The sequence below is a fragment of the Cyprinodon tularosa genome, unplaced genomic scaffold (assembly GCF_016077235.1).
Source record: "Cyprinodon tularosa strain WSP-4 unplaced genomic scaffold, ASM1607723v1 ctg142, whole genome shotgun sequence".
Classification (NCBI taxonomy): domain Eukaryota; kingdom Metazoa; phylum Chordata; class Actinopteri; order Cyprinodontiformes; family Cyprinodontidae; genus Cyprinodon; species Cyprinodon tularosa.
In genome coordinates this window covers 159550-180207 of record NW_024038243.1, presented here as the reverse complement: position 1 = coordinate 180207, position 20658 = coordinate 159550, and the positions used below count along the sequence as shown (strand labels likewise).

Below are 20658 nucleotides of genomic sequence, written 5' to 3'. Positions count from 1 at the left end.
TTCCGTCTTTGAGTTATTCTTTCATTTCAGAGCAGAAAGCTTGTTTCTTCATATGTCTTTTATGAGTAAACTGAAACAAATCATTTTATTCACAAATGCTGAGTTGACATTTCTGATATTTCCAAATACTTTGCTGTCAATGGTTACAGCATTCGCTCCTGACTGACAGCCAAAGAGTTTGGGCAGATTAGCCAAATGTTTTACTCAAATAAGAGAAGCACGACTTTAATATGTTTGTGCGTTATGTGCGTTACTCTATGAATTATGATCACCTCCTAAAGGGGGTGGCTGAAATAAAAGCCAGTAAACTACTATATGTCATTTGGCATCCTTTCATTATAAAACTTAAATGGAAAAAATATATTATTCTGATTTGGTTGGAAAAATCAAAACAAAACACAGATAAAATTTTGAATCCAAAATGTCTCAGGAAAAGCTAAAGAACTTCCAGCAACAACATGGACTATTTCTACTGTTTCCTGTATTTTCACCGGATCTTAAAAATGACTCACGGTGACTGGAGTAACAGGAAAGATTTCTCAGATAAAAGCAGTCACACTCTCACAACAACACTGCTTTAGTTAAAGTAAAAAGCAGAACAACTACTCTTAAAAGTATTTTTTCTTAAAGTAAATGTAACTACTTACGACCCTCCTCTGGTTTTGTCTTTTTTTTTTTTTATATTTCTCAAATGTTATTTTGGAGTTTTAGAAACATGGCAAATGAATCATCAAATGTTTGTATGGTAAGCTGTTGTAGACATTTATGCTTTTCATTTTCTTTTATACTTTTTAAAATTATATCGTATTGAGGGAATATTATAAATATATTGTGATAGAAGCCTTTGCTGCAAATACATAAGAGGGTTTGGTAGAGCAGACCAACAGCTCAGCCTGGAACCCAAAAAATACCAATGCAACTGACTGTACATATAAACACATAGAATTACTTCACACATAAAAAGTGAAGTAATTGTCATCTATTTCTAAACACATTTATTTTTAATATATTTCTAATTGTTCATTTCTCAGTTTAAAGATATATTTGATATTTGAATCACGTATTAGATAGATAAAAAAAACATCATCTTTTCATTTAATGGGAGTTTCTCATTTATGTATTTAATGATGTAACTTGGCACTTCCTACACCTCGGTATCACATCACATTTATTGTTAAAACCATGTTGTGACCTCATTTCTGTGTCTCCTGACCCCTCCTTTGGAAACTTCCGCTGTAGAGGACAGAGAGCTGAAAGGGTCCCTATCCTCTCTACAGGATCAGTTTTAGAGCCTCTGCAGGACATAACCTCTGATGCTCTGCATGAATTTCCCAAACTGCTGCCATGACAGCAGTCATAACAGCATCGAAATTAGATTTTCTATTTTGTTTTAATGTTGCATATAATGTCCTTAATTTGATTAGATTAGAAAAATAGGCTCAGAGAACTAATTATTTGGAGCCTTTGGACTGTTAACAACAAATTAAAAGGAAATTAAGGATGTTGTGAGATTTCTGCAGATAACTTTTGTCTATTTTAGGGGGGGTTAATTAAAAACAGAAATAGATTAACTCGTTGATGATCTTGTTATTTACTGAATTGCATCTGTTCAATAAATGTAGGACAACTAAATAGATTCTTCTTTAAGTTGTTCATCTATGAGTGTGTTTCTATGTTAACGTCACATATTATAGATGGATCTCTGCAGACACAGACGGTACCGACCTTCCCCCTGCAGCAGAGTCGGGTCCAGCAGCTCCATCATGTACTGAACCTCTGTGTCCAGCTGCGGCATGTCGCACTGAGCGACTACATAGGTCAGCATGGGCAGGAAGTCATCGGCGCCGTACATCCTCCCTGAGAGGAAAGCAGTGTTAAACGTGCCCAGCGATCAGAGGCACAGAAAGCGGCCACTTATTTTTCTACTTACCTGAATTATCCTGCATGATGGTGTAGATGAGTTTGCAGACTCGTAGCAGCAGGGACACCTTCTGGTCGGGGGAGTACATCTTCCTCATGTTCAGGAACTTCTGGCGAATTTTCTCGATGGCCATAGAGTCGGGGGGCACGGCTCCGTCCACCCCCAGCTCTTGGGGCTTCTTGTTTTTAGCCAGGGCCAGGTTTTCCCTGAGCTGCTGCAGAGCTCCGCTGTTCACCTGCAGGAGGAAGGCAGGAGGGGCGGTTAAAGTGAATCTGTGCTGCAGAAAAACCTGTATGCACAGCATCTTGTAGAGCAAAAATTATTTTTTTTAAGTAAAATCTCCAAAGAGTGCTGTTCATTTTGATCCAGCCCTTTACTCTGAAATGGCTCAGTATAATCATCTCAGCATAATTTCAGGGACGAAGTTGGAGAGATTTAAAAGAATGGACATTACACAGAGCTCCATTCATTAAGGGAGGATGGATAAAACAGAGGCCAACCAAAACCTGGAGGTCCATCTTAACTGATAGACTGGGCGAGGAGAGGATTAATCAGCTATCAGGCTATCGGTGGCTCTGGAGGACCTGCAAAGATCTTTAGCTCTGGTAGGAGAATCTATACTGGAGGATAACCGTCACATCTTTAACACACGAGACAAAAAAATAAAACATAAGAGCAAAATAAAAGGTCCTGTCCAAGAACAGATGAACAACTAATGGAGAATCTGTAGACCGGATCTTCATGGATGTTCTTCCTCCATTCTGACGCAGCCTGTGCTGCTTTCTAATGAAGGAAAATAATCTGCAGCTGTGATCAAGTTAAAGGCCTCGTGGCCGGTTACCGATGCACGAGCTTAATGCAGCAAAATAAGGAGGGGATTTTGTTCCATTATTGCTGCAAATAAACATGTTTCATTAATGGGGAAAAAAGCAACACAGAAACAAAATTTTGAAAAACTTCTTAATCAAAAAAGTTTTTTAGAGTACCTTTTTTAAAAATGAATGTTTTCATTTTTTTATTTGGTCGTTGTCAGATTATGGTTTACGAATTAAATTCTTTCCAAATTCTTTCTTACAGATCTTCTTCTATTGAGGTTTTCCTCCATAGAGAGGAGAGAAGATACATTTCTTTTGGTCTGCATGGTTTTAACAACATCATTTTCACTAAGAGTTTGAATTTGGCTAGAGGCACAGAGAATGAGATCTGCAAAATGCAATTTGAAAAGAATGTAACTCATAAAACTCAAAGAGAAATTGCAATGAATTCTATTTATACATTTTTTTTTAGAAATAATAAAAAAATCAAATATGTAAAAATATTTGTAAAGAACAAAAACAAAAACTTGAGAGAAAAATGTGAGAAAACAGCAAAATTAATCTCTCAGATTTTCAGTCAGATTTTTATGGATTACATTACATTACATACATTACATTATTGTTCTTCATTCTATCATTTGCAAATCCTGTTTTATTCCAATTTCCTTCTATGCAGCATTCTTTTTTTTGCTTCCAATTTTACTCCATATAACACCACACTTTTCAGATTTATTTAGGCCATGTTATTGTTGGTTTGCCACATGAAACCATAGTAAATAGACAGCTTGTGGTTAGGATGTTGCAAAATCAGAAAAGTTCTGTAAATTCCAGCTTTCCTCAGATTTTCAGATAAACCATAGGCGTGGAGATGAATCTCGTCTTACCTGAAAATCATGCAGAATCACCTCAATGTCGCTCTTCAAAGGCTTCAGGACACATTTGTGCATGGCCTTCTCAAGAACCCGGTCTGTAGAGGATTACAGGAACACACACCCCACAGTTAAACTCAGAGGCAAACCACTAGACAGATGTGACGATCATTGTAAACAAACATTTTCTTTGTGAAAGTGAGTCACTGCTAGTTTCGTAACACTCCTGACAGCCTGTCAATTCAAAAACTGTTCCTGTAAATGCATGAAACATCCGATTCTAATGGATCCCATTCCAAGGAGATTAATCAAGAACACAAATGGTGCAATTCCTGAAAATGATAACGAATCAGTTCCATGAGAGCATCAGTTACACTTTGAGAGATGTCGCAAATAAAAAGCAAGACTCTTTCAGTTTCAGATTTAAAAAATAGTAAGCGTCTTCCATTCATGTAGTAACCTGTATAAAATCGATTAGCATGAACATTATTTTGAAGGAACTAGGCTTTAATCTTTTTTATGGAAAAGCAAATGTAAAAAAAAAAAAATCTGTATCATGTTTAGATTTAAAATCAAACGGATTCTCCAAAGATAGACATTATAATCTGCTTCTAGGAAAACTTAGATAAAATATCAGCTAATTCAATGGGCTCAGTTTGATCCCTGCTGTAAATCTGTAGGGCGTCTCAATCCGATACTGATATCGAAGATCGGTCCAATATCAACAAAAATATGAGTATCTTATTATATCTGTCATCTCTGACATAAGCAAGCACATAAAAAGTTTCCGTAACCAATTGGTTAATAACAAGTGGGTCGGTTGTTCTAGTTCCTAACAATAGTTGATGATTATAGGAACTAGGTCGCTGTTTTTATCCCATCCCGATTATCTGGAAACCTACATCCTTTGTACGGCTTCGTTTCTATGCTAACATGGAACCACTTTGATCAGGATGTTTAACTCTGGTTATTTTTGCCTTTTCTTCAACAGGTTCTCACTAGTGTTGGACCGACACCTATACCAGTATCAGGTGGGGCCCTGATCCAGCACTAAAATGATGGAATCTGTATCAGTACCAACAAATAGGGCACTGATACCATTTTGAGATCCAAAAGTTTATTCAACTATTGTCACCCATTCCAGGTAAGCAATAAAAAGTTCTACTGGATTCACTTTGTATTAGTCTTTTTTCTGCTTCACAAAGTTAGGTTTGACAAAGCCATGATGACAATTATTTTACATCCAAGTAGTATGCAGTTCTTCATATATACACACATCAATTTCAAACAGATGGTATCGGTATCGGCCAATACTGCACAGCCAGGTATCGGGGCCAAAAAAATGGCATCAGCGCAGCACTAATTCTTTCCTACCATGAAACCTCACCTAATTGTGGCTTAAACAATAAAATCACATTGTTGGAAATGTTTTTATAACAGTAGCTGAAGTGAGAATTTACGCCATTGGCATCCAGTTTCAGTTTATGAGGGTCAGATCCATCCCTGCTCCAGCAGACCCCATCTAAATAAAACAGTGTTTTTGACGTTTTATCATTGTCTCCCTTTTATCTCCTCTTTCTTTCACTGTTTCTCCCTATTCCCGTTTTTCCTTCCCTGTTCGTCTTACATTGTAGTGTCCATATAATCTGTAAAACTCCCTGCATAATGATAATAAAGCTATTTATATGCATAAATCAAGCAAAACACTATGGCTATTGCCATACTGCTCCACTTGTGAAAGTACAATCTGCTGGGCTCTTTTTTGGCATCAAGACAATTATTCTTATTGCCACATTGCCAGACAGGACACGGTTAAAAAAAAAAAAAAAATTTTTACAGTGACACACTGAGGATCCATTAACACCATCTGCAGCACAAAGGGAATTAATAACTGGAAGCCACCACCTTCAAACAACCATCATACTGTAAAATCTAAAATATATGCATGCTTATTTCACTTGGAAATTAGCATAATGTTCTTTGAATTGACAATTTACCCATATAAGGAGATAATGTGCATTTAACCCTTTAAAGCCTGACAGAAAATTCCTTTTTTTTTGTTTTAGAGTTGTCTTTGAACTTCCTAGAAAATTAAGCTTAAATTAGATTGTTTATTTGTATCAATTTCACAACATTGGAAATGTTTGTACAATATTTAATGTGTTTTCTGTTCCCTACACATGTCTGAGTGTGTGAATCGGGATTTTCAAGAACAAAAATATTGCACTCATGATGCAGAGGGTCTAAACAGCTCATGTATCAAATATGATACACTTGGCTTTAAGGGACTTTAAGACAAGAAAAATAACTTAATCCGTAATAATTTATTTAATAATCTCATTTCAAGGGGAAAACACTCATTCCATCAACAGATCATCATAATTACCCGCTTATATTGAGAGGAAATACACTTGTTTTAAGTAGGTTTGATAGATTTTTAGATCAATTTTTGAAATAGATCAAATTGGACAGAGCACCAAAGCTAACATGACTTGGTTTTCAGAGGGCCTACAGTCTGGGGTTCAGGTTTAGCAGCTGACAGAAAAAGAAATACAGACCAGAAGGCGTTCTTTAGAGGAATTAATATGCAGCATATACATCATTCAGGTTTGGTTATAAAACCTTTATTAAAGTCGTAGGGAAGTGGCTGTTCCAACCATTGCATTTCTGAATTCTCCCGAGTGGTGCCCGACTTTACACGAGTGAATAAAGTTAATATGATTGGTCGATTATCAAGAGGGCGGGATTGTTGTGGCGGAAGGTTCACAAACCCGGTTGGTTGTGGACATTTTTTGGAAGCGTCTTGCTAACCAGTTAGCAACATAGTGCTAGTAGGTTCCCAATGGGAAATTCCATTGGGACCAAGTAGCACTAAATCGGTGACTTAGAAACGACACTGTCAAGGAACGCTATGGACAGCGGAAACATGTTTCCTTGCCTCGCAACGCTGCCAGTTCTGTTAGCTCTACGCCTGCTGAAGACACAGACGTCCATCCCCGTGAACACTGGGACAGAACTCAATGGGAACGGAAATGATTCTTATTTCAACCGTTGCGTATATTAGCTGCAACATATGAGTCAAGATGCTGTGACTGAAAAAATGTGATTGACAGATGACCGTTGATATATGATTGGCCGAATTTACCGTAGGTGTAAAAGCTGACGTATAACTAACTGGCCTGTATAAAATAATGGAAAATTTTCCAACTTTTGGGGCAATATGGTCTGATAAAGAGTACATTTATATACACGTTTAAGCCAGAATGATTTAAAATTTAAATATGACTTCCCAATGACTTTAAAAAAAACAAAACAACAACAACATTAAAATGAAAATAATCAACAATAGAACTACTAGTCTAGGGACTAGAGACTAGAGCTAACCTGAAAGGAACGTTTGTATATTTACATCAATAACCCTGACATAACAATATTCAGTAAATTTTTTAAAAATCGCCCTCACCTTAGGGTAATTTATAGAGCATTTAATCTTAAAGTCATGAGGTTGTTTTTTTTTTGGACTGCAGGATGAAGTCGACTCAAAGGACCCCAGGCTGGGACTCCAACCTAGGAATTAATGCTGAATGGCAGCAAGCCTTACCTCTACCATTGCGACACCGTGCAGCTAACGTTCAAAACTGTTTGGCTTAAAGGTGTGTCTTTTAATCATTAAATAATGCTTTTTGACAATTAGGAGTAAAAACAAAAATAAAAGGTGATTTGCCAGAAATGGGCATATATTTAGTATAATGAAAGTGTGGATAATTTTTTTGAAGTCAAACTTTAATCTGAGCCTCTAAGCTGCTCCTCATTACCCTGAGAAAAAATAAACATAAAAAAAAAAAAAGAGTTGATCTGTGCGTCAGACCTTCCTAAACTCAGAATCAAATTAATTCCTTCCTACCTCAGCTATGTGCAGCCGGTTGATTCCACACAACCGGGGTTTATTGTTCAGTTAGATGAACTGACGCAACTTTAAATGCGTGTGTTCATCCCCAGCCTCCAGGCACAGTTTATGCCACATTTATGCAACACACTGCATGCAGAGATATGTCTGATTCAGTAACTGCATACACAACAGAGCCCTTTTTTTTTTTTCCTAATGTAGATTCCTTTAGATGAGTCAGAGGAGCTTGATTGGAGCAAAGAACTGATCCGCGCTTCCACCACATTCTCCTCAGGTCCCTGCAAGTGCTGGGAAGGGCTTTGGCTGTTCTTCAATTGGAGAGGGGGAAAAAGCAATCAGCAGGAAGTTTGAGGAGTGTACAGAGTCTTCCAATCTGATTAAACGTGTTTATAAACCTCCGACTTCCCTGTTCTCTCCAGAATGGCTCATTTCCTCCATTCTGCATGCTGGTGTTTGTAAAAGGTCTTTATCAGAGCTCTTCAAAGATTTCCCTACACTGAGTACCTTGGCTGTACATGAAACATGCAGCATTAAGAACAAGAAACCAAACACAATGCTGAGGGGAACACCTAATCTGTAGGTCCTCCTGATTCTTTTTAAAAATTAAATTTGAAATCTTTATTCCTCTATTCCATGAAGACGTTCTGAGCATGAAAACAAACATAATCTCTAACTAAACTCTGAATTATTTCCGGGTTTAGTTTAAAAGATGATCTGAACAGAAACCTCAAAGTCAACTCCGGACTTTGAGGAAGGGCGGCGAGCGTGAGAAGCTTCATTATCCGCGGCCCGTTAGCACCACCAGGACGGATCACTTCTCTGTCTGAGAACAAGGCCACGGCTGTTATTGTTTACAATGAACAAGGGATATGAGATGTGTGCAAACACACAAGCCTACATTATTCATGTGAAAAGAGCTTGAGTCGAGCCACTGCAGCAGACTGAAAGCAAGCCGTCGGTGCTGTGGGTTGGGCCAGGTTAAAGGTCAGACTGCTTAAGCTGAAGAGTTAACTTGGAAATGATAAGGTTCCAAGGACAAAGATTTACTTTCTTCTATAGATAAGATGATAAATATCTTTATTGTCACACAGCGGGGACAGTGGCAAAGAAACTCAGCAGAAGACATGTAAAAAAAAATAGCAGCTAAAATAAAATTTGGATTTGTATTGAGAGTTTTATTAAACTGATCACTTTTACTCTGCGAGAGCTAATCTGACAATAAGAAGAACATTTCTTAAAATTAAAATCTTAAAATTTGAAATTATTACTTTTCCCCTTAAAATAAGATGAATAGATATGCAGACAATGGAGTTATGTTCTTAATGTAACTTATAACTTGTGATATTATGTTATTCCATTGGCAAATGGTCTTACTTATTGGCTCAAATCAAAGGAAAATGCATTTATTTAAATAGAAATTCACTTATTAAGGTTTCTGTTTTTGTTGCGTATTGAAGTAACGCTGTTTTCAAAGGTGAAGTTAGAAAATTACAAGGAGAACCAGAAAAAACAACAATCTAAAATAAAAATGCATGATCTGTCAATGAAATGAGTATTTTTCCCTTAAAATAAGATATTAAGCACTTTAAAGGAGACTGTGAAGTTGTTTCTTTCTTATTTTAAACATAATGATCTCATTTATAAAAAAAAAATCTCAGTGCAGACTGTCTAACTGAGCAGATAGCCTGACTAATTGACCCGCTAATAACAGCTGGATGTAGATTCAGACAGAAACAAAGAAAATTTCAAATTTCAAACAGGGCTAAAATATATTGACTCTCAAACTCTGAATTATTCCCATCTGAAGTCCTAAAGCGTGATTCATAACCAGAGATGCATTATTTAAAAAATGCACTTTCCACTCTTCTGATAGCAGACATTTACTACCATTACTTTATCAGTTTGCTGTTAGATTATAAAATAACACTAGTACAAATAGGTTGTATATCACATAGTAACTCAGTTGACAGCTGTTTTTTTTTTCTTTGTCAAAATTTACATTGGATTGTTGGATCGGGTAGAAAAGAATAACAACGAAATCTTGAGAATCAGGCTTGAATCATTTCTTGAAAGATGAACCAATACCCAGCTCTAAATTTAGTTTAGTGAGTTTTTCCCTTAAGAGTATTTGATTGCATCAGTATACGCTGGAAAAACAAATGTCTTAAAAATTTAAAAATGTCTTAAATGAAGTGTATTTACTCTTAATTTGAGTAGGTATATGAAATAATTGGCCAATCAAATTAGTATTTTTATTCTTAAAATAAGATAATTAGATAACATGCACTCTAAATAAGACGATGCAAATGTGTTTTCTTATTTTAGATGCAAGTGCTCTTGTTCAATTGGTAAAATGTGTCTTTTACCTTCTCCAATCCAAGAACAAATACACTTATTTTAAGAAAAAATGACTTATCTAGATTTTGATTTATTTAAGTGTAGTAACAGAAAGATCAGCCGGGGAATAAACCAACCGCTGTTTCTTTGGAAAGTCCAGAAGAACTCTTAGATTTTCACACTAAACCCGTCCTCATTGGCTCATATCCTCATATCAACAAAGTCAGTAACATTCTGAGGTTTTCAATTGATTCCTCTGTCTCTGCAGAATAGATTCTAATGAATTTATAAGGAATCCTAAAGCAGAGCAACATTCACCAAATCGTGCTCACAGACATTCAACAGAGACGTTCAAACCCAGGTCAACTTGGGAATCAGTGCCTTTGCCCCCGGACCAATGAGCATAAGGCAAGAGGAGGCCTGAGTTGATACAGCAATTTTCAAATCGTAGGACAACTCTGCCACTTGTTGTTCTCCAGAGTTTCTAATCTTCTCTGCTCCAGGGGTGAAGCAGTTTTCTTTAAACAAGCCATGAGATTAATGTGACAGATCTGGGGACAGTAGCCAGACACCATCTTAAGCATAGAAGGACCAGGCTGGTAAAGAAAGGTAAGGAAAGGAGAGTTTCTCTGGACTTTGACAGAATTTGCCCCAAAAAAATTCTCTTTTTTTAGAGACATGTAGATCTGGTCTCATATGGTCTAATGGAAACAGGGCAAATTAAACTGCCTGGCCTTTAGACCAGCCTCAGACTGACGTGCTCCGGACAGGAATAACAGCCAGATGGCATTTCTGTAACCAAACACCAGCATGGAGGATGACTTGTATGAAAGGTACAGTAGACCTCTGATTCCAGACATCACAAAATGCTTTAAACTCTGTAGTTGTTGATCCTGAGAAGCTTTTAGTTAGGAATTACACTCAGTTTTACTTCCACAATGAAAAGGATGGAACCAGATAGGACAACAAAAGGGTAATGCCAGTAGCACCAAACACTCACCAATCTGGTCCTCTGGTATGAGCGACTCTAGCGGAGGGTCCAGCTCGGAGCTCTGCCGCAGGTAAGCCTTCATCTGGGTCATGAACTGCCGCACAGTCTGCAGGAAGTCCATCCCAGAAGTGTGGCAGCTCCGGTTCTCCTGAACAAAGCTGATGTAGTTCTGAACCAATGAGCCGAAGTACGAGCTCTTGTCCCGGGAAAGCTCCGCAATCCGTTTGACGGCCCGTTTCTCCGGGGTCATCAGGGAGCTGAGCATCCCTCCCACTTTGCTGAAGCGCCCCTTCAGGGAGCGGGGCAGGACGAAGGACCCGCCGCCCAAACTCACGCCGACCCTCCGCCTCCGAGCTTTAAGGATGGGACGAAGACGCGACTCCAAATCTGCTTCCATTCCGACGCCGTAGTCCTCGTCGTCCTCCTCCACGTCCTCGTCGTCCTCGCTGCTGTCCTCTGCCGGGTGCTGAGACGGGCTGGGAGCCAGGTCCAGGGAGAACCCGGGAGAGCGGGAATATTCCAGGGAGTCTGAGGATGATGTTGAGATGCTCATGTCACTGAGGCGCTGACGCCCCCTCTCACCGGATTCAGGCAGACTCTCTGTGAGGTTCTGTGACGGTTCCTCGGTAGCAGGTGCCGGCTGGCAGGATGGGAGGTTGGCTCGGGACAGAGCCCTCGCAATGGTCTCATCATCTAGGGCTATGTGGCACCGCAGAGCTTCCAGATCAGGCTGTTTGGGTCGAGGAGGCGGTCGGTTCGGTGAAGTCGTACTTTTGGTTGGGCTGCTGGTTCTGGTACCCACTGTAGGTGGAGCTGGAGCTGGGCGCCTGGTGGAGGTCTGCTGCCTGGGGGCCACAGGTACCGGCATGCTCTTGGTTCTTGAAATCGGTGCCGGAGGCCCGGGTGGAGGCGGAGCGGGCCGGCGGCTTGGCATTGAACGGGGAGGAGGGGGGCGAGGAGGAGGAGAAGGGCGCGATTTACAGTTCAGCTTGGTCTGGTCCACGTCCGGCTCACTGCTCAGCTGCTCTGAATCCGCAGCTTTCTCTGGTTCGGACTGAGGGGGACGGGTGACCTGAGGGCTCCGGGGGTGAGTCTGTAGGAACAGGGGGTTCACAAAGCAGAGGGGGGCCGCGATGGAGCGACTGCTGTCCTGAAAGGAGGAAGGTGGAGGTGTGTGGGGCTGTAAGGTAGGAGGCGCACTGTCGCTGTGGACACCCAGATGTCTCTGGCGGGATTCCTCCACGTCACCCGTCCTTTTAGCCTGCTGGGGGCCGAGGGTCCGGCTCAGACGGCGACAGACTGCGGGGGAGGCACGTCGCCGGCTGCACAGGGCAGAGTCCCAGAAGCCTGTAAAACAAACAGACACATGAAAACATTAACAGAAGCCGGACGGAAACTTCACTGAGAGCAAAAAAAAAAAAAAAAAAAACCCTGGTACCTGAAATCAGAAACTCTTAAAAAAAAAAAGAAAAGAAAAAACTAACTAAAAACTTCCAGCTGGATCTTCTTCAACTCAGCTGTCTCCTTTAAGCGATCAGCCTGGAGCAGACCCACAGCGAATATGCTGGCTCTTCTTCCCTGAATGCCGACACACATTCAGAAAAGAGGGAGTTACCCATGCTAATAACAGAGAGGGAGGGGCCCTGAGAGAACACCGCAGAGCAAACAGTTCCAGTTCCACCACTCCCAGTCTCCAACCAGCACTTTCAGGATCCCTTTCTGTGGTTTTCACTGCCTTATGTTCATGACTTAACTACCTCCCAACTAAACACACATGCTGCAGTAATAAGTTTAAATACAGCTGTCCTGTATTGAAGAGTAAAGTTTAAAATTACGGGGCCTAAATAACACCCAGCAGAGGCGTGGATGAGGTGATGACTAATGCTGACATCTAAAAATGGAAACATCCTCTCTCACATTTCTAATATGACTTCAGCTGTCCGACAGTGTCTTCATATCCGGAGCCTGAGGTTTTCTGTTCATGTGAGAGCCAAACTAAACACCTAAAACGACACAAAAGCGTAACTATAAGCAGAAACGTATATAAATAGTAGTGTTGTTTGTTCTGTCAAAGATGAGATCAGAGGAGAAATATGAAACCAGCGTTTCAGCCTCATGTTATTGTTTGAGTCTAGGGCTGCAACTAGTGAGTATTTTGCAAATTTTATGCAATTAATCCGTTTATTTTTTCGATTAATCGATTAATAATTGTTAGCAAAAGGTCGTTTAAAGAAGAGTTTTTGTGAAATCAAACCAGGTGAAAATAAAACTTTTCCATTTGAGGAGTTCTGGATAGAGCAGATTGACAGAAGAAAAAGATTTGCATCTTAAATGCAAAGTGTTTACATATTTGTTTTACAACTTTGGTATAATTGTTGCTGTAAGTGGGTCGCTCTGTCAGCTAAAGGCTTACTCTAGAGTCTCTGTACCCCAGTTAATGATTAATCGATTACTAAATTAGTTGACGATTATTTCAAAACTTGATTAATCTGATTTACTGTTTCAGGCCTAATTGAGTTGCAAAATAAATCTGCTACACTTAAAGAAGCAATAAAAATAATAATACAAATAGTATTCTAAACATAAAGTTAAAAGTGAATTAAAATGTCAGGAAATGTTCAAATTTACTTTATGTGTCTTTGTAGGAGGCTTGTGTGTTTCTGCCTGGAGTATAACTTTAGGTTGGTTGAGGTTCCCTCCCCTTCAGTCTTTATTTCGTTGCTTTTTTCTTTGTTTCTACAGCTTGAATTCAATTAAAATGAATGAATAAGGTTATTTGAACATGAAAATCTGATTAAAATGCTTGAATCTTTTTGTTGCCTCATTCAAATAACGACAGTGTGATCAATCAGAGCTACCACTTTTAATGAGCTTTTAGTACTTTGTTTTCCCAATACAATGTGTGTATCCCAACCCTGGTGTTACTGAAAGAGTTAAATGTGAGAAACAAGTGTTAATTTCTTGGTTTGCAATATGTTGTCTTGCCAAGCAAGATTGTTGTTAATAAAATCTAAATTAAAATCATTTTATGGGACTAAAGCCATGACAAAGATCTCCAGGCTGAACCTAAACTACACTGGGACAGAAGTATAGAGGCTCCACATTGAAATGGTCAGATGCGTTTGTTCTTTTTTTAATAATTATTTCTTACATTTGATGTTTAAAGAGTTTAAAGATGTGGACTAATGATTTTCATAGTTTATGCATCTGATAAGGAAATTGCTGAGAATCTTTCTGAGGCTTTTATATTGTTTATGCTGATATCAGAATTATATCGTATTGAATGGAAATATGGAAATATATTGTAATACAAGTTTAGGACATATCGTCCAGCCCTTGAATGACTAATAAAGACAAGTGTTAATTGTTTTTCTTTTTTTACTACTGTGAACTTTACATTGACAGGACTAAACAGGAGAAGATGGATGGATTGCACTCTATTTACCTCATACACCTTTTCCCTTTTTTGTGCACCTTCTGTTTCTTTATTAGAGCCGATGTCAGAAGTGAGTTTCCTCATGGTTAGATCAATAAAGTTCTATTCAATGGCGTAACGACACAACAATAGGCCCGTAAGCAACACTATCTGGGTGGGCCCCATATGAAGTACAACACCCCACCCCCTCTAAGAGGTCGGGGGCCCGTAAGCTACTACAGTCTCTGCTTACCGATAGTTACGCCATTGGTTCTATTCATTCATTCATAAAATAATACATCAGACAACCCTAAAATGGTTCTAATTGTGTTTTATTTTGGTAATTCAATTTGCATTTAGTTACACCCTCATCCAACTATCATCTGTGATTATGTTGAGAACTCATGTTCCTCGTTTAGACTGAAAACAATATGTTTTATGTCTTTATTTTTTGTCTTACTTTACTCAAAATTCGAATCAAGTATTGAATATTTTACAGGGTTTCGATACTGCGTTTTAGTAAATAAGGGATTTTAGCAGCGTGACAACCCCATCTCTAGGTGCAGATGGACGGCAGAGGTCCCTGGGCTTCAGCCATGAGTTGTTGTTATGGAAACGGTGAAAACAAAAAAGTAACAAAGAGTTGGACGGGCGGCCAGAAGCCATCAGACTGCACCACACTGTAAAAAAATCAAAATCTAGATAAGTCACTTTTTCTTAAAACAAGTGCATTTGTTCTTGGATCGAGGAGGTAAAAGAGACATTTTGCCAATGGAACAAGACAATTTACACTTAAAAAAGAAAACACAATTGCATTGTCTTATTTCAAATGCATGTTATTTAATTATCTTATTTTAAGAGTAAAAATACTCATTCCATTGACAAACTATCTCATTAACCTACTCAAATTAAGGGTAAAGACTCTTAATTTAATACATTTTTTAATTATTTCTAGATCCTTTTTCCTTTTTTTTTCACCTTTTCACCAGGAAGAAGATTAAACCAGAGGCACTGTGTTTTTTCATTTTAGTATTTTGATCCATATTCAGTTAATTATAGTTAATATTAATATCAGATTTATATATTATTAATATTAAGAAATATATAATGGTATAACTTTTGGCCACATCTTTCAGCTCTAGGTCAGATCTTAAAAAAAACTTTGAGAAAAAGAAGTTATTAACAATAAGAATGAATCCTCACTGATGAGGATCTGGTCCTGAAGATTTGATCCAGTAAACTCCAGAAGCTCTAAAGATTAATAGATCATTATTTTCCTTTTGCAAAACAGCCTTTACAAGCTATGAACCTTGGTGACTGAAACAAAGAGAACCAAGATGGCAACAGAGAGCAAATTCTGCACTCTGATTAATATGTATGATTCAGTTTCAAAGAATTTCATGCCAACGTTTTATAAGCTGCTGCTTTCCTTCGAGCTTTGCCTCTAGAATGAGTCTCAATGAAACTTAGTGTTGTAGCTTTAGAGCAACCAACAGGCTGACCTGAAGCCACCAGAACCGCACTCTCCAAAGACTATAGTGTAGATAATGAGGTGCAGAGCTGCAGTTAGCCTCCAATTGCTCTGATAAATTAGCTTTTTTACACAGCAGCGGATCTCAGGCTCCTCTTTGTCTTTAAACAGAGGACTTCCAGTGTTGGAGTGACAGAAAACAAAACACAAACTATGCATGCTTCACACCCACATCCACTCAGAGGAATGCTGTTGAGCAAACCCAGCACTAAGGCTTAATTTCTTCATGTTGGGCTGCCATGCCTGCAGTGATGGTATGCATGTATGGGAGCAATATTGTTGCAAAATTATTTGCACATGTGTGGAGAGTTGTGTCTCTGCAGCAGGATTTGAGAATGTAAATAAATATGGAAATGTGTGAAGAGATTTGTGCGTCTGTACAACAATCTCCAAATGTGTAAAACTACTTGTGTGTGTAATCTGCTTTGCAAATGTGTAAAAAAAATCAACAAATCTTTATTCAGATCTAAGAAAGATTTGCAAATATGCACTAAGATTTTGAAATGTGCAATAAGATTTGCAAATGTGTACTAAGATCTGCAAATGTGTAGATCAATGTGTAAAAACACGCGAAGTGTTTTCGCTTTGAGACTCAGAAATACAGACAAATCATTGGTTACAAGTCAAGGGTTTTCTCGGCAAATGCGTAGAGAGGATTCGTATGTGTTTCTGGATTTACTGCCCTGATCACAGGCTCACAGGCAGCCCTTTTTTTTGTTTGTTTTTTCCCGGCTGCAGAAGATGACGTGACGAGAAAACATGGCTGCTAGCAGCGAGATGGATCGGACGTTTGAGGCTACGAATAATCCATGGGTAAGCGACTTTAGTTGAAAAAAAAAACAAACAAATGCATTTAAACATATTTATAATGTAATACAAAGGTGAATTTGTCATGGCTAGGCTAATTCAGGTAATGACTGAAGCTTATGCACAGGACTGTTTGCTCCCAGTTGTTAGCTCTATCACTCTTGCTCTTTTAAGAGGAGAAAGCACAAAAATTACAGTGAGCAGACGTCCCCAAAATCTGGGGACAGTCCCCGTTTTGTACCACCTGTCCCCAATAAAGCTGTCCCCGAAAATGTTCCTGATTTGATGATGGGGGGGGAAATGTTGCGTGTAGACTGGCATTACGGTAGAAAGAGCGTGTGAGGGTGCTGTGCACAGAAACATCTGTTTGCTTATTGGAACACGTATAGATGAGGTAGCCTGACGTAGTCCTACTCAATTCTAGTCAGAATATGAGTCTGATACTGCTCCATAGAGCTGTGATTATGGGGCGTGTTTCGAACGAACCAGGAAAAAAAATGCCTCTCCACTCAATTGGATAGACCTACAACCAATAAGAGCAACGGAGTGCGTGACGTATGTTAAGCGACGCATAGTTGTTTGTCAACAAAAATCAAAGCGTGCAGTTGCATGCCTAGAATAAGAAGATGAGCCTTGATCGCGTTTCTCTGTTCCTCTTTTAAAATTAATTTGCTGTCGATATCTTCTAGAACAGACCTAATAGCAGAATCTACTCACCTCAACTCTCCAGCGGCAGCCATTGTTGTTGTCACCCAAGGGCGCTTTGGTGACATGGTTGATTACGTTACTGTTGATCATCTGTCCATCATCGTATAAAGCCCGCCCTGACAATTTGATTGGCCCACCAGATATTGTGCGAGCATACTCGCGCTACTATTGAGCAATGCCAGACCGAACTTCCCGACCTCAAACGTTGTGGGCGGGACTAAGTTCGGAATGGCACCCAGGCTATAGATGAGGAGCAGAGCACACCATTTTTAAAACAGATGAGGAAGAAGTGAAGAGTTAAGCACATTTTCCCAAAGTAAGAGTTGTAGTATGAACTGGATGAAGTTATCTATAAAATCATGTGTGTAAAGAGAGCCACCCGACAAACTGCTTGACTTCTAACCAATGATGTGTCTGTATTTCTGGATCTTGAAGCGAAAACCCTTCAGACATAAGTGTGTCTATGTGTGCTTACAAATTGATCTACAAATCTGCAAATCTTAGCACACATTTGCACATCTGAATACAGATTTGTGAATTTTTTCACACATTTGCAAAGCAGATTACACACACAAGTAGTTTTACACATTTGCAGATTGTTGTACAGACGCACAAATCTCCTCACACATTTCCAGATTTATTCACACATCCTCAAATGCCGCTGCTCACACACAAATCGAGATACAGACACACAACTCTCCACACCCGTGTACAAATAATTTTGCAACAATATTGCTCCCATATTGATGTATTTAAACGGCATGCAGGCTGCCTTTCCTAAAACACAGAGATGCAATCCCATGATTTCACCCAGCAGGCTGATCCAGTGAAGTAGGACAGAAGCTGAGGTGAAATTACTCAGCTGATGCAGAGTCACAACTGCTGCAAAAAATATGTATTTATTGAACACTTAAAAACACATAAATGAAAAGCAGAAATCCTGAATTACATTCCGGGTAAGGAAATAGAATGGTACTAAGCTAACTTACAAGTTTTAAAACCTGTTCTTCTCTTACCTTCCCAATTTAAAGTCTGTTAAACAAAATAACAGAAAGCCAATGTTTAATTTAGGATGGAAAACATTGAACCCCACTTATTTCCCCACCCACACTAGTTGCTGCACTGCATGACCTTTTTAGCCATCTTTCTAAAACTTGTAAGAATTAAAATGTTTTATTTGGAAATTTTGAGGTGGTGAAAAGGGCAGTTATGTTCCATAAATAACAGCAGCACTGCTCGTCATTCTTTTACAGCAGGCCAATTTTTTTAGAACCACATCCATCAACTTATGAGTGACATTTCCGTAAAGCAGTAGACTGCAGGCTACTAGAGCTGAAAGTCTGACTTATTAACCAGAGCAAAAACAACTTGCTCAACAAGTTTTATTTTATAAATGGTAAATTGGGGACAAGATATAATAACATGCTGCATGCACATTTCTACACTGCAAAAAATAGAAATCTCAATAAGTTATTTTTTCTTAAAATAAGTGCGTTTTTCCTTGATTTGAGAAGGTAAGTAAGACACTTTGCCAATGGAACAAGACAATTTCCTTTTAAAATAAGAAAAAACAATTTTTTCTTCTTATTTCAAGTGCATATTATCTAACTATCTTATTTTAAGAGTGAAAATACTCATTCCATTGGCAAATCATCTTATTTACCTGCTCAAATTAAGGCTAAATATCCTTAATTTAAGCAATTTTTTACTTATTTCTGGATTGTTTTTGCAGTGTATGACTAAATTTGACGCATCTATTCTCTTTTTGTTTTTGTTTATTCTATTCACCCTACTCATACCATCGAAACAGTGTTACACTATTATATACCTATTATAATTGTTAATTGGGGGAGTGGTAGCTTAGTGGTTAGGGCATAGAGCTTGGAACCCTGAGGCTGTGAGTTCGAAACCCACTCCCACAGACTGTCACTCTGGGACTGCTAACCCCACGCTGCTTCCCGGGCGCTGCACAATGGCAGCCCACTGCTCCCCAAGGGATGGGTTAAAAGCTGAGAGTTGTTTTCGTTGCGCTGCACTTGTGACAGTGTAATGACAATAAAAAATGCTTAAAAAAAATATCAATATAATAGATCATTACAAAACAAAGTTTTATCAATGTTTATTTTATTAGAGGAGTCATCACCCAGGAATCTGACCTTGTTAAACCGTGTTTTGGTGCTGAGCTTCAGCTAAAAAGCTGGAAAATGTGTTGTGAGCGATTTACTTCACGTGAGCTTTTGATCAAACCAAAAAAGCCCCCAAATAAGGATTTTGGTCCTCCTTCTGTACTGATGTTTAATCCCAGAAGGGTGCTAGCATTAGCCTGCGTAGCTATAACCCATCCTGTCTCTATTCCACCAAATGTGGCAAATCCAAGAAAATCACCTGCAGGCGGTCAGTGAATCTTTCTGCTTGCGTAACTTTTTACCCATTGAGGAGGAGAGCGGGAAAACTGACTGCTAATGTTTCCTCTTCTTCTTTTGTGACGTTTAATGGCAGTTGGCAAACAATTTAAAAGTGCATTACCAGTTTGGATTGTGGTAATGCTAATGTCTCTAACGCTCCATCTAGATAAATGCATGGGCGGACCCATCCATCCCTCCATCCATCCATTTTCCATCACGCTTATCCCAAGCGGGGTCATGAGTGGTGCTAGGGCCTATCTCTGGCTGTCTATAGGCGAGACAGCAGCAAGAAGGTTGCAAGTTCGATTCCCGGCCCGGGGTCTTTCTGCATTTTTTTCGAACTCACAGCCTCAATGTTCTCCCTGAGCATGCGTGGGTTCTCTCAGGGTATTCCGTCTTCCTCCCACACTCCAAAAACATGACTGTTAGGTTAATTGCCTTCTCTAAATTCTCCTTAGGTGTGAGAGTGTGCATGCATCTTTGTGTGTCTCTGTGTTGCCCTGCGATGGACTGGAGACCTGTCCAGGGTGGACCCCCGCCTCTCGTCGGTAGACAGTTGGAGATGGGCACCAACGACCCTCGTGACCCCGATTGGGATAAGCGTGATGTAAAATGGATGGATGGGTAGATGGGTGGTCTGCATCCAGACTCTCTGATCTTTTGAAACACATGGAGTGTTGAACAAAATAAAAGGAGCCAATTATTTTCTTATTTAGCACATTTCTGAGTGAGGATTTAAAACTACTATCAGCCCTGAGTGTGGGTTTGTCCCAGACAGAGCAGAACGAAGGTTTGTGTTAACATAAAGCATCAGCTGGTTCCAGTTGAGTTTACCTGCGCCGAGTTGAGCCACCTCCTCCAGCTCCTTCTGGGTCTTTGCAGATGAAATGGCCTCAGGAAGTTTGAGCGTGAATGGCAGGATGTCTCTTTAAATAAAGGGAAACATAAAGTT

At 39.3% G+C, this 20658-nt stretch overlaps 1 protein-coding gene across 5 annotated transcripts in view; it reads right to left on the bottom strand.

The window, feature by feature from the left end:
- Positions 1-20658, bottom strand: part of rin2 (Ras and Rab interactor 2) — a 53367-nt gene that overhangs the window by 10518 nt on the left and 22191 nt on the right. For 4 of the 5 annotated variants that reach the window (XR_005280177.1, XM_038278554.1, XM_038278555.1 and 1 more), the window contains exons 7-11: positions 20541-20632; positions 10850-12187; positions 3621-3703; positions 1931-2156; positions 1726-1857 (exon numbers count right to left, since the gene is read on the bottom strand). Coding sequence is in view for 4 of the 5 variants with exons in the window: in XM_038278554.1 (XP_038134482.1) it covers positions 1726-1857; positions 1931-2156; positions 3621-3703; positions 10850-12187; positions 20541-20632 (1871 nt within the window). In the remaining variant the exon portion in view is untranslated. Of the gene's footprint in view, positions 1-1725; positions 1858-1930; positions 2157-3620; positions 3704-10849; positions 12188-12324; positions 12455-20540; positions 20633-20658 lie in introns of those variants that run through there. The other variant, XM_038278556.1, reaches the window with a different exon arrangement.